Source organism: Tursiops truncatus, chromosome 4 (genome assembly GCF_011762595.2).
Source record: "Tursiops truncatus isolate mTurTru1 chromosome 4, mTurTru1.mat.Y, whole genome shotgun sequence".
Taxonomy (NCBI): Eukaryota; Metazoa; Chordata; class Mammalia; order Artiodactyla; family Delphinidae; genus Tursiops; species Tursiops truncatus.
The window spans coordinates 82420722-82435559 of NC_047037.1; the positions used below are offsets into that span (position 1 = coordinate 82420722).

The 14838-nt window shown below is 43.7% G+C and overlaps 1 protein-coding gene across 2 annotated transcripts in view; it reads right to left on the reverse strand.

Moving 5' to 3' along the window:
• GAP43 (growth associated protein 43) overlaps positions 1 to 14838 on the reverse strand; it is a 92785-nt gene that overhangs the window by 49946 nt on the left and 28001 nt on the right. Inside the window, exon 1 of one of the 2 annotated variants that reach the window (XM_033855817.2) lies at positions 5447 to 5572. The exons of the other annotated variant lie outside the window; for it this stretch is intronic. Within the exon in view, the coding sequence (XP_033711708.1) occupies positions 5447 to 5473 (27 nt within the window). The 5' untranslated portion in view covers positions 5474 to 5572. Of the gene's footprint in view, positions 1 to 5446; positions 5573 to 14838 lie in introns of those variants that run through there. 2 annotated transcript variants of the gene reach the window in all.

A 14838-nucleotide genomic window follows, 5' to 3' on the forward strand; every position in this document is an offset into this window, starting at 1 on the left:
AAACTAATGCTCTGGGCCTTCGTCAAACTGTTCTCCAGCAGCCATATCCCTCTCTCTTACTTTTTTTTTTTTTTTTTTGCGGTACGCGGGCCTCTCACTGTTGTGGCCTCTCCCGTTGCAGAGCACAGGCTCCGGACGCGCAGGCTCAGCGGCCATGGCTCACGGGCCTAGCCGCTCCGCGGCGTGTGGGATCTTCCCGGACCGGAGCACGAACCCGTGTTCCCTGCATCGGCAGGCGGACTCTCAACCACTGCGCCACCAGGGAAGCCCCCGCCTCTTACTTTTATAATGAGTATACCACATATAAGTTAGTATTTCAGTTCAGTTCTCATCATAACCATGTGAGGAACACATCACTGTGCCTGTTTTATAACCGAGGTAAATTAGGAAACAGAAAGGAGCTCAGTGTGATCCAGCTTCTAAAGACCAGGCCTGCCCTCAAGCCCACTCCTTGTTTAGTGCTTTTTAAAATAAATTGTAGGAAGCCAATATTCCCTGGTGGGTAAGAACATGGGCTGTAGAGTTAGATATGTATAGGTTCAAATCACTGCTCTGCCACTTAATTACCAGCTCTTGACCTTGGGCAAGATAACTTCAGTTTCTTTATCTGTAAGATGGGGGAGTAACAGGGCTATCTCACTGGATTGTTGTGAGGATTATATGAGTTAATGTATATAAAGTACTTAGCACAGTCCCTGACATACTTTACGTGCTCAAAAAGGGACAGCTAATTTTCTCATCATAATCATTGTCATCATCACTCTCATCTCAGAGTAATTTCTACATTACCATTACGGAGTCCACGAGAACTTCTTATTCATCCTCAGAGAGATAAGCAAAAAACCATCTAAAGTATGCCACATACTCAATCTAGTTCTTCCCTATCCTTGGGAAGGGGGCAGATCTGTTTACATTGTCAAGGATAAATCCCACTCTTCTACCACCTAACACACACCAACCCTCTCTAATCTTATCCATGTCTAAACCTCTACCTGGTCCAGCAACTTGGCGATGGAAATTCACTTAGACTAGAAGTCTGTTCGTTCTCAAAATATATACCTTTTACCTGACATCCCTCATCCCACAAAAAAAATCTCATATAGCTACTATGTCATATTTCTATCTCACCATCTGGGTATATCCCTTCCACATTCAAGAAAACAACTGCCCTGCAGGTTCTGAGAGCTCCTCTATTTACACATCATTGGTAAAAGCTGTGGATGCAGATGCCAGACACTTTGTGGGGAATTAGCTTAGGAGCATGTGGCCCTGAGGAAAGAGGGACATCGAGATTTGGGATTTCCAGCTCTACCCAGTGTACCCCCATTGGCTAGTTAGTGAAGCCCCTCCGAGTGTCAGTGTACGTAATATGCAGGGGGGTGCATAACATGTCATCAGAGCGCACGTCATCATGAAGCCTAGCTGATGAGAGATGGAGAACTCGAGACGCCATTTGCTTTAAAAAAAATGACAGTAACTTGAATTTTTATATTCCAGGTTATGAAGTACTTTCCACCTCATAAAAAAGTTCCTCGAGGAATTACAATGAAGTAGGCTGAGCAAGTGTGCTATCCCCTTTTTAAAATGAAGAAACCAAATCCCGGATTGATGGAAGGCCCCACAAATGCTAGAACAGGTCTTAAACCTAGGCCTCCAATCTCCCTACATTTTAAGGAACCTAACAGAGAATTCAGTCTAAGAATTGAACACTAAACACTCAGAAAAAGAAAAAAATGTCACCGAATATGTAGCAATCCTAATATCAGTACTGAGACTAGTTGAATTACTTTTTAATGAACAGAATTGGTCTATATTTCTGATCTTATAACAGAGGCGGCTCCAGAAGCTCTATATAGGAGGAATCGGGGCAGGAACATGTTTGAAAAGGGGAACTAGGTGATTTTTCTTGAAATTGCACTGGCACAGCAAGCATATTTCTTTGTACAATATGCTTATATCTAGGAGGTGGGATGATTTTGCAGAGACATTGCTATCTGTCAACAATAGTTTGCAGATGCCTTAATGGTCTGTATCAATCACCAGGTAAGTGATTGCACGTTTAGAACAGTACCTGAGAAATCTAAAGAAAAAAAAGAGCAGCTATGTTTTCTTTCTGATTCTACAAGATATGTTGTTTTATTCTTCCATGCGTGGAAAAAACAATTGAATGTTTTTGGTGGAAAGAGGTGAGGATGTCAGGTAAATGGCGTACAGTTTCAAGAAAAATAGACTTATTTCCATTTTAACTGGATTTCGATTCCCCAAGCTGTTGGATAGTTGAAGGGCAAATACACAAAGCCCTAGAAAAATCTGTAAATCATACCCGAGTCTAAATTTGCTAATGTTGTTATTCTTGTCATTCTTCTTTTCTTGCCTCTCCCTTTGTTTCTGGCATCAAATTCTCTCTAAGTCATCGGGCATTGACATTCATTGATTACACGGTTTGGCATAACTTTTGGCTCAAACAATTTGAGTTCAAATTCTGGTTCAGCCATGGCTCAAATGTGTGACCTGGAATAAATTTCTTAATTTCTTTAGAATTCGGCTTCTTCATCCCTCATACTGGGATACTAATACTTACTGTGCAGAATTTCTTGAGGATGAAAGAAAATAGTATTTTTAAAATGCCTGGTATTTAAGAACTCAACAAATAATTGCCTAGAAGAAGACAATACAAGTGAAGTGAAAATTGCTGCTTTCTGGAGACTAGGGATTGGGTGCATTATTTGATAAATATTTTATGGTTTTCTATCTCTGATAGCTTATGGAGGAATTTTTCAGGACTATGCATATTTCATAAAAATAATAAATGATCTCCTAAAAAAAAAACCTCTTTAAAGGTACTATAAAGTACCCTCAGATCCTTGCAGAAAATAATTCTAATAATAAATTGAAAAATTATATAGTACTATGTGCCAACTACTCTTCTAAGCACTTTATTATATGCTTTATATATATACACACACACATAGATTTATTAAATTTAATTCTAGTGAAGCTATGCAATGGGTACTATTATTTTACAGGTGAAGGGGCTTAGGCACAGGGACATTAAATAACTAAATCACACAGCTAGTAAGTAGCAGAGCCAGGATTTGAACTCAGGCTGCACGTGAGGTAAGATGACCCTAGGAAGACAGGGCTGGTCTACTCTCTGTAGACATTTTCTCCAGGCTCCCAGGCAGGGTGAAAAGTGGAGTGCAGGCTGGGAGAATCCAGAGCATGACTTTGTCACTGCCAGTGCCTGCCAAGGCTGAGCTAGTTACCAGTGTCTAAAAGACAGCTTCAGAGCTGTCACCCCAATTTTATCTTCCCCTGTCAAAATCTCTTTACAGTAGAAAAGTACAAATACATTTTCAAAGCAGGGACTGTGGTATCATGACCTCATCACCCAGGCGATGCTGTGACTCATTTTCCTTGTGAAGATCTTGACAGGGAAGATTCACACTTGAGACGTTGAGAACAGCCTAGAGACCAGGTTTGCTATTAATTCTGAAAGCAGGAGCAAGAAAATATAAGAGAGCAGAGAAAGCAATACTGGGGGAAGTGTGGGGGGAGGGCTTCAGGTCAGGAATCATGACTATCTAATTAAATGAGAAAAGCAGATGAATAAACTGGAGTCACTCTTATGCTTATCAGAGGGAAGGGGTTGAGCAGGTGGTAAAGGTTTATTCCCGAGGCTGAGGATTTAAATCCAGCCACAGTTCCTGAATTAAACACTGCCTTTTTCTTAAACCAAGTATCCCTGTTACTTGACTCACAATTGTACTGAGGCAGATAGGGAAATCTATCTAGAACTGTTCCATGGACGTCATACTTGTTGCTCTGACTATATTCTCAAAAAATATCATACTGGGCTTCCCTGGTGGCGCAGTGGTTGAGAGTCCGCTTGCCGATGCAGGGGACACGGGTTCGTGCCCCGATCCGGGAAGATCCCACACGCCGCGGAGCGGCTGGGCCGGTGAGCCATGGCCTCTGCGCCTGCGCGTCCGGAGCCTGTGCTCCGCAACGGGAGAGGCCACAGCAGTGAGAGGCCCGCGTACCGCAAAAAAAAACAAAAACAAAAACATACTATTTATGCCACACAGCTCCTTGCAGGAGTTTAGTGACGGTGTTCATCATGGCACAAAGAACCAGCTTTGTGGTTCTGCAGGGGGAAAACACTGCACCCTTTGAAGCCATCAAAGAGAGAAAATTCCCTCTTATCTGTTTTTGAAACTAGGTAAGCAAATTTTCCAACTTCTGGATTAATCCAGATGAACTTACCTTCCAAGGATTTATGATAACCTGATCTTTGAGCCAGAACAATTAGGCTGGGTAATTGGGTAAAATTAAGGAGGTATTAAGTCTGATTCTGAGGTCTTAAAGTCAATGAAAATTCCTTTCCTTTCTTCTTGATGCAGAGACAACTATGAGATGCGCCATAACCCTCTATGACCCAAAGAGCCGCACAGAACACCAAGTTCGTGCCCGGCACTGTGAAACTCCAACGGGGGGCTTTACAGACGTGTAGTAACATGGGGAAGCCCTGTCCTGAACTCCAGAGCTCCAGGAAGGTAGGATGATGCAACCACTCTTCCCACAATTCTGATTTACTGATCGGAAATCAATGATACTCCTACGTCAGCTCAGGACTAGACCCAAGACTAAGATTAAAGATTCCCAGGGCTATTCAGTAGCTATCTCTCCCTTTGGTTGGGCCAACTTGATGGCTCTAGGTTAGAATAATTCCCTAGCTTCTCCCAAAGCTGAAGTCATAGCAAAAGTCATATCAAACCCTGGTACCTGCCTGGTACCTCTGCAGCCTCTAGTAAGTGGGTGCACATCAGCCTGGCTGTGCAGCCCAGAAACATACAAGAGAAGGTTTAAATCACTGTGGAGAATCAAGGTAATAACGGCATAGCGGGTGGCAGCAGCGGAGTGGGTGTACAGGAAAGACATAGACAAAGATTCTCCTTTTACCAAATGTCTGAAATTCCACCTTGGAACATTATTCCCTTATTTTAAGGTTTAAAACAGACACTGAAAGCTAACACTATAGAAGCTCTCTTAATTGGTCTGTCTTCCACTCTATGCTACATAATTGTATGAGACTAAGCTAAAATAGAGTTATGGTTTCATCATAATGTGGTCTCCCCCTCCCCCTAAAAAAATCTTTAAATATTTCCACTGTTTAGCAAGCTAAGAATATACGCATTGCTTCAGCATTTGAGAAATTCATGGAATGGACCCAGGCTGCCCTTCCTGCTTCTCTCATGAGCACACCCGTTACTTTAGCTAAGTAGATCTGCACACTGAACACACTCCTCACTCCAAAAGTCTGTGACCTCACTTACAATTTGGCCCTCCACAGACATCTTTCCTTCTTGCATTTCTGCTGAAACCCCACACACCCTTCATCACTCTGTTTGTGAAAGTAGGTAAGCAAATTCTTACCAATCCTTACCTCGTTGGCTGGAGAGTTTTCTTGCATCCTCCTAAATGGGCAGTCCAGAGATCAGCAAACTTTTTTTGCAAACGGCCAGGTAGTAAATATTTTTGGCTTTCTGAGCCATAAGGTTTCGGTCACAACCACTCAAGTCTGTCACTGTGGCAAAAATAAGCTATAGCTGCTACCTCAATGAATGAGCATGGCTGTGTTCCAATAAAACTTTATTTATGGACAGTGAAATTTAAATTTTACATAATTGTAAGGGATCATGAAATATCATTACTCTTGATTTTTTTGTCAGCCATTAAAAAATGTAAAAGCCATTCTTAGCCTGAAGGGGTACTTTGCCAATTTCTGGGGCAGGGTTTACCTTTATGTTAAACTCCTCAGGCGGCTCACTAAAAACTGCTTTTCTCTCCTTGAGTTGTGACTTTTTTGCATTGTAGTAATGGATGTACTTATTCTTCAAACTTTCCATTACTCTGTAAACTCTCTGAGGACAGGAATATTGTCATCTTAATAGAGGCTGTGATATTGTGATTTATAATAAAATAATATATTGATCTTCATCCCTATTTTTGACACAGAGCCCTTAAAGCCCTTGGAATTTCCTTTAATGAGAGCAATAAAAGTGTCTTTTGTTATATTAATGAGGTGACTGGGTGGGAAAACCAACCATGTGATTAGAGTGTTGGAACTTTCAGTCCCACCCTCTGACCTCCTGGGAGAAGAGAAGGGCTGGATGTTGAATCAATAACCAATGGCCAGTGGTTTCATCAATCATGCCTGTGTAATGAAGCTTCCATACAAAACCCAAAACAGGGCTTGGAGAGCTTCCAGGTTGGTGAACATGTGGAGATTTGGGGAGAAAGGCACGCTCAGAGCGTGGAAGCTCCTCACCCTTTCCCCATACCTTGCCCTAAGCATCTCTTCCATCTGGCTGTTCTTTAGTTATATCCTGTTATAATAAACCAGTGAACGAGTGAGTAAATGGGCTTCCTGAGTCCTGTGAGCCACTCTAGCAAATTAATCAAATCCAAGGAGGGGGTCATGGGAACCTCTGATTTATAGCCAGTCTGTCAGAGGTACAGGTAATAATGTGGATTTGCAATTGGCATCCTGAATTGGAGGGGGTCGTTGGAACCTCCAATTTGTAGCCAATCAGTTAGAAGCACAGGGAGCAACCAGGGCTTGTGACTGGTGTCTGAAGTGGAGAGTGTCTTGCGAGACTGAGCACTTCACTAGTGGAATCTGCTATCTCTGGGTAGATTGTGGTGGAATTGAGTTGAATTGTAGGACACCCAGCTGGTGTCTGGAGAATGGCTGATGGTGTGGGACACCTCCCCACCACCCCGCCACGTTGGATTTGGGTTCAGGACCGTAATTTTAGAGGCTAACATTTATTGATCTCTTTGCTAAGGCACGGAGCTAAATGTTTTGCGTGGAAAATCTCATAACAAACGCATGAGGTAGGTATTATGATTGTTATAATGTATAAGTGGTATTATTATTTTTACAGGTGATAAAATGAATACTTGCGGAGGTTCCATATTTAATAAGTGTAGAGCTATGATTTAATTATTTAGGCAGTCAGAGCCCAGAGCTCCCCTTCTCTATCACTCTACAGACTCCCTACCCCTGTTTCACACAGTAAGGCCTTAGTAAAAGTCTGGTGAATGTGTGTTATATTTTGGATTAAATTGTTTCTCTCCTGAGAACAGCTGAAGCTGATAGTAAGAAAGAGTGAAAAAAAGCTCACAGAGCAACTTAAAGAGCCACGGCAGAGCACCTCGGAGGCAGGCAAGCATCAGAGAAGTGAGAAGTGGGTGCCACTGAAGCTTGCCTGCCTTCGAAGGGTCTTGCCCTGTCGTTGCTCAGCTGTTTGCTCAACTCAGAGCGTGCACAGAGGCATTCAGACCTGAATCCCGGTATCACACGCAGCTGGAGAAGAAGTGCAGGACAGAAGCAACCCGTGGGGAAATGCACCGAGACCTGCTGAGCCCCAGGGGCCGGGCCATAGTTTTGAGCATGCAGCACGCCAGCTGCATTCCCAGAAGGAGAGAAATGAGCTGCAGCTGGGAGGCCACTTGTGCGAGAGAAAAAAAAAAAAGACTTTTTAAACCATCAGACTTGAGCAAGTTGCTTATGCGTGAAAGGTTTTGTTGGAAGCAAGTTATATGGTGCTAAGTCACTAGACAAAAGATCACACCCTCCGGCTCAAGATGCCTGTCTCTAGGGACTGTTTCTAACAGTCTCAGGTCTGGGTGAGGACAAAGCAGTGAAAGACATCCAGATTAGCTGAGGGAGCACAGTGACCTGGTAACACGAAAAACAAGGGCTCCTGAAATCCCCAGGGCTGTTCTATCAGTGAGAAAGGAAAGGCAAGGAGGAAAGATGCTGGCCACAGTTTTGCAGCTCAGCACTTATGGAGTGGCTGCATCCGTACCTCCAAGAGCTGGACAGCAATGCGCTCTCACCCTGCCCCAGATCATCAGGATCTGCATTTTCACAAATCTTTTGCACGTCACAGTGTGAAATGTACTGGCCTGCCATGCTCAGACTAAACACACCTGTCCTGGAAGATCCACAGTTCCTTTTGAATATCTCTTCAAAAGAAAGTATGATTTCAGGGGCTTCCCTGGTGGCGCAGTGGTTGAGAGTCCGCCTGCCAAAGCAGGGGACGCAGGTTCGTGCCCCGATCCGGGAAGATCCCACATGCCGTGGAGCAGCTGGGCCCGTGAGCCATGGCCGCTGCGCCTGTGTGTCCGGAGCCTGTGCTCCGCAACGGGAGAGGCCACGACAGTGAGAGGCCCGCATACCGGAAAAAAAAAAAAAAAAAAAAAAAAGAAAGTATGATTTCAGAGGTGCCTGTATTATGAAATTCAGAGAAATAAGAAGCAGCAGGTAAACTAGCCAAAGCCCTGAATTTGCAATCAGGAGACTAGAATTGTGAATCCAACAGGTCCTATCCCAACTGCAACCTCATGGAAGTCTTTTCGCTTCTCTGGGCCTCAGTTTCTGTGTCTGTACACTAAGGGAGTTGACTAGGAGATTCAAGACTCAGACATTCAAAGTATCAAAGTCCTAATTTTGTGCAAATGTATATATGTTCCATTTTTCTATTTCCCTAAATAAAGAAAGCATCAAAGCTGACTGTGACCTAATCCTACTCTGGTATGGACAGCGTCTCTCCCATATACTTTAACCTCTACTGTCACTTACCTTTTAAAATTAGTTATATAGTACATTGAACATATCATGAGACAAAGATCTTTCTCAAATGTGCCAGTCCCCAGAAAGAATCACCAAAGTGAGTGAGCACAGAATTTGTCTGCTGGCCAGAATCCTATATACCAAGACTCTTGATTCTGCATAGTTCAAAATGCCTTTACTTGTATGCTCTGCAAACTAGCAAATGACCCACCTTATTAGGAAAGCAGACACCATCTTCCTTTAAGCACCTAATTCCAACCCTCTCAGAATGCAAGAGCACATCATTTATCAGTTAGCAAAAAGCTGTGCACCTTCCCCAAAGCCTTTGTATGAGAGAGCAAAGCCTTCTAAAGGAATGCCTTACTTGACATTTTTTAAAGTCAACTTGTCCGTCTGTATGGAAAATCTGAATAAAATCTACTGTCCTAGTTGGGGAGAAAAATAAAAACCAAGACTGCTAAAAATAAATAAATAAAATATGCAAATCACTCATCCCATGCCACAATTGGCTTCAACCTATTTAAACAAGAAAAAGAGGTCAGAACACAGGGAGAGAAAGCTCTAACTCCCATCAACTCCCTACCCTTATCGCTTGCAAACGGGGTGGATCTTCCTTCCTCCGCATCTCCTCAGTTCTCCTAGGTCAAGATAGAGCCAATCCTGCCCAGGGTGCTAGGTCAACAAACAGAAATTTAGATAATTTTCGTGTCCTTGCAAATGATGCGTTTGACCAGAAACAGTGTAACCAGTCAGCCAATCTGGGCTCTATACTTACTTCTTTGTTCCTTATTCTTTATCCTATAAAAGCATCCTGCCTTCTGCCCCGTTTTGCAGGTGTCTGGGCCCTTGAGACCAGAGACTGCTGGCTTCATGAAGTGTTGAATAAAGTTTGCTTGTATCACCTATACTGTCTTCTTTAATCATTTTTAAACAATATTACTGAATGAACGGAAAATACATGCTGGTGCCATGTTTCCAGACTAAGAAAAAAAGCTCACCGCGGGGTAAATTTGGCCACACCTACACAAGTCATCTCACTTCCCATCTGCTCCATTTACCCTCCTTCCCCCCACGCCACCCAAAAGTAACTCATTTGCAATTGTCCGTGGAGCCTGTATTTCATCGTGGGAAATGGAAAGCTCAAATAAGGAAGCCTGCTTATCTTTTTTTTTTCAGTGATGAAGGATCATCGTCCCTGGCGCTGACCTTAGCTGATTTTCTCGCCTTTGTTGTACGCTAAAGACAAGGTATTCCTGTTTAGTTTCCAAAGGTCTTTTCCTGCCGATACATAGAAATCTTCCTGCCCGCTGCTCCGCGTCTCCCCACCGCCTGTCCTAGAGAAACAGGTGCCAACAGCCAGAGCAAAGCTAACGTGCTCCTTGTAGCCCCCAAGCAAGGGAAAACTGGGAGGGACAGGAGTGCGACTTGCAATTGACCCAGCTTTCTCTCCTCTGCCTTCCCACCCGCTGTGTAACCTTGAGGTGACGGGGGCTCGGTTCCTGGAAGCCCTGCGGCTGTGCCGCTGCCGGTAAGAGGTGGTGACGCCCGCGGACTGACGAGAGCGAAGGAGGGAGCCCGCGAATCACGCCCCCGCCGCTGCTCTGCCGCCGACAGGCCTGGGGCGCCGGCTTATGCTTTTGTTGTCCGAGCTGCTGAAAGAAGCAATTATCTCTCAACGAGAGTTTGTGGATGTTCGTTAAGATAAAACAAAACTCCCCGTGTTCCGGGGGCGCAGGAATTCTCCCCTGAGGTTTGGATCGTCGCAGGAGGGGCTCCCAGGGCGGCTCTCGGGGCGGCGGGTCGGAGCCACGCCTTGCGGTCCCCAGGGTCCCAGCGGCCGGGCCACAGCCGCAGCCGGGGATGAGGGCGTAGGGAGGGGCTGACGGGCAAGACAAAGGGATGAGGTCACCCTAAAGAGAGGCCGGAGGGAACGCCTAACGGAGGCAGAAAATGAGTCGCGAAGAGGGACTGTGGGACGGAAACTGGAGTCAAAATGCAGGGGGAGGGGCCGGGAGACAAAGGCCGAGCGGCTTGCGGAGGAGAGACCTAGCTGTCAGTCGTCAGCTGTCTGCGCTTGACAGAAACCGGGGAGACACGAATCAGAACCTGTGCTGCTTAGGGTAAATAAGAAAGTTTGCTTAAACCCTTTCCGCTGCTTCCCAGAATGCTGTGCCACAAGCTCCCACGATTTGTGTCAGTTCTGTGAATGAGATAGGTAGATAGATAGATAGATAGATAGATAGATAGATAGATAGATAATACATGATAGACAGATAGATGATAAGATAGATAGATGACACATAGATATATAGATGATAGATGGATAGATAGATAATAGATAGATGATAGATAGATGATACATAGATGATACATAGATAGAAGATAGATATTAAGGCTGAGATGGTCTAAGAATGGGCTTCAAGTTGTCCCTGAATCTGAAGTAATATGCCTTGTACTTTGTTTACATGATTATTTTGCTGTTGAATGTCCACAGGTTTTCTAAGAATGTCAGAGGTATCCAACACCCAAAAAAGGTTAAATGTTGCTAGGCTTTGGAAGCACTGTGGAAAAGGAAAAAAACAAAACAAAACAAACAAAACACAAAAACCCAACAAGTTTACCTAAAATGCAGATGATATCAGAGGTGAGGAATTCTGTACCACCTCCTCTCTAGGTTAATCCGATTAATACCCGACATCTAGACAAGATAAACATTTTGAAGGCAGGAGGCCAAAGGCTAGTACGTTTTTATCTGAGGAAAGACTGAAGCCTGGATCATGAAAGACCAAGGGGCGGGTTGGAGGGAAAGCTGGGAGGCAGTCTTCCAGGTGTGGGCAGGTTCGTGGAGAAAAAGAAGTACTGGCTTCATGTATCTTTGGTTTTGTCTGGGCTGACACTGAGGCAAGTCACCAGAGGAGAAAGCCTGTACTTCACTACATAAGAAGAATATTAACTAATACTCTAGGGACATTCTTGTGCCAGTTTAGCTTTCCCCCCCAGTCATAAGTTCATTGAGGGCAGGGACTTTGTTGTGTTGGCCATGTCAACATCAGTTCCTAACACACTTCATGGCACAGTGGGCACTCAGTAAATATTTGTGGAATGAATGAATGAATTACCAAGCGATGCACATATTCTTCTCCCTTTTTCCCAATAAACTGACCAGTAGCAAGAGGCCTGGGATCAATTTCGCCATCTGGTGGTAACTATTGAATTGACAAAATCTGTTACCCACTGTTCCTTTCTTCTGCCTGGGGTAGGGGTGGGGATGGGGGAGGGGCGACCGTACATCCAACAAGTTCTTCTCCTTAGACCTAAGCAACTCACCCCTCCTACACTTCCACTCAGGTCTTCACCTGCTCACACAAACCACTCATTTCCTCTTTAATGTCCTTTTTCTCAGTCTACCCCTTGCCCTGAGTTCACCTCCCCACAATGGTACTTCTCCTTTTGCCCAATGGGCATGGGAAATTTCCTTTTTATTCATCCCTCTTCTCATTCCTCTTGAGAATCCCAACATGATACAAAATTACCTCATAAACAATAGTTTTGCTGTAATTTCTATTCTGGCTACTGTTGAATGGGGCTAGCATAACACCTACAGATCAGAAAAGGGAAGTTTTAAGGGTGTGTGTGTGTGAAATTAGATATAAAGAACTGGTTCTATTACATTCCCAAACCCGATATCATTATTGTTTTCTCCTATGTTTTCACTGCAAATGTACAGAATTCCAGCTACATTTGAGATCAACCTGAATTTTATAGACAGGTCTGGAAACATCAACACCATTTTATGTTATTTCTGTGGCAAAAGTGTCTTAAGTTTCAAGTTTATTTATTTTTGAAAAACAAGCCATTCGTAACTAAGAAATTGCTTGCTCTTCTAAGAAGCTGTTTTCTAAGAGGCTGTCCTACTAAGGTACTAACACTTTCTGGGAAACAGGAAAGATGGATAATGTTTCCATTATTATGAAACTGAAGTTTAGGGTGGGCTAATGATTTTCTCCCAACCAAATTACAGATGAGCAGAAAAAGTGCTCATTCACCTAGACGAAGGATTTCCAACTTCAGCTTGTGTATTTTACCCCCAGGGTTCTTGTGTAAAGCAGATTCCATGACGCTGACTGAAGAAGCCTGGCATAGCACTACAGAGGGCCTGAAATGCATTTTAATAAGTACCCTAGTGGGCTTAGACCACAATAAGGATGATAAGCTGAGCCACATTCCTGTTTGGGAATAGTTTCCTTGATTTTACTGAAAATGTTTATATCAAGCAACAGTCAGAATTTTCTATTCCTACCCCATTGCCTCCTGCTTTTAGAGACAGTTGGAGCTATCCCACACACATGACCAAGAATTCCTGTCTTAAATTTCAACATGCATAGACTCACTTAGCCCAACATGTGAGATCTAGGAGAAATCATCAAACCATGTTCTTTCATAGCCATGGAAACCAAGGCCTAGAGAGAGAGTGATGCAACCAGTGATAGAGCTGAGGCTAGGCCTCCTCACCTCCTGTGTTTTCCTTTGAGTCCCTAGGGCCACAGAGAAAGAGAAGGCTGAAACTGGGACCAAGTAGATAGCTGAATTAGATCATTAGTGTCAAAAGGCACACTTTAGCCTAAGGCGCTTGGCAGGTCTCTTTATTATCAGTCCATTCTGGGCCTGAAAGATTCAGATTAGCAGACTAGATTGCTCCTCTGTTACATTTCAATCACAGACACCCAGTTTGGTGCTACTGGGTAGTTTATATGGTATCATGAAAAGCAGAAAAGCATAGCCTGGAAAAAGAAGATTATACTTTTTTTGCCCCAGAGGCAAAATTCCAAAGTTAGGCATAATGTCATGGCATATTATTGTAAACAATGTAAATGCAAATTAACTTCCAATGTTTCATCACGATTACCCATTTATAGGATACATATTGTCTTCTGAAAAGTTTTGTTCCATGTGAAGGCACAGATAGCCTTGGTTCAGGAGAAATCTCATCCTTTAGGCACACACTGGATCTCTGTATACCATTCTGCACTTGATATATGACATAGATTAGATTTCATCTAATCCTTCTTGTTACATCCAAGGTAACATTGGCATTTAAAATAAGGAACCGGGCTTCCCTGGTGGCGCAGTGGTTGAGAGTCCACCTGTCGATGCAGGGGACATGGGTTCGTGCCCCAGTCCGGGAAGATCCCACATGCCACGGAGTGGCTAGGCCTACGAGCCATGGCCGCTGAGCCTGTGCGTCCAGAGCCTGTGCTCAGCAACGGGAGAGGCCACAACAGTGAGAGGCCTGCGTACCGCAAAGAAAAAAAATAAATAAAATAAAATAAAATAAGGAACCATTGAATTCTAGTTTTCAGGAGAGGACCAGTGACCCCTGATCCCTGCCAGACCCTGCAGTGGTGAGTTTAAGAATATTTTGGTATTCACAGGTCAAAGTACGATACCTGGATGCAATCTGATCTCACTGAAGTCTTGTTATAGGTAGGATGCAGAGACCTCAGGGGTGTGTGGAGCATCAGGGTTTTTCTCATTCGATTCTCTTCTCAATACCTATTTCTTGCCCGGAAAACTTTAGAATCAAAGACCTTCTTGGGCTATGGAGATGTGTCCAGTATCACTAGGAATTTTTAAACGCATCAAATGATCTGCATCATTTTCTAGGTGCCCCTGGACTTTTCTGCTAGGTGTCGCACAGAAATCCCATATATTTGAATGTAAGCACATGCAGTTACAGACACTAAAGAGACCTCCGCACAGAATGTTACAGCTGCATTGCACTGTGTACATTTCTGGAAAGTGGACTTGGCATTATTTTCCCCCAAGAAACCACCAATTTCCACATCTGTTCTTTACATCAATGGATATAATTACCATGATGTTGTTTGTAGACACATGACCCTCTGAAGGGGCACTGGTTAAACATCTGTAAACAGGAATAAACATCATATTGTGTCTCTTTCTCAAGTAATGGGAGCAATTTTTGCCGGAGGAAAAAGAAAACCATCTTTTGTCCAGTCAACATTCAGCAGTATCTACCTTTCTGAGAGTGTGACACTGTTGAGATTGCTTTTGCCCCCAGGAAGGCAGATTTTGCTGAAGCACTCTTTTGACTTAGGAACGTAGTGATCGAATAAAATAGGGCTTTTAAAAAAAGACTGTGAGAGAGGTGTGCTGAAGTAGTATTGGGTTTG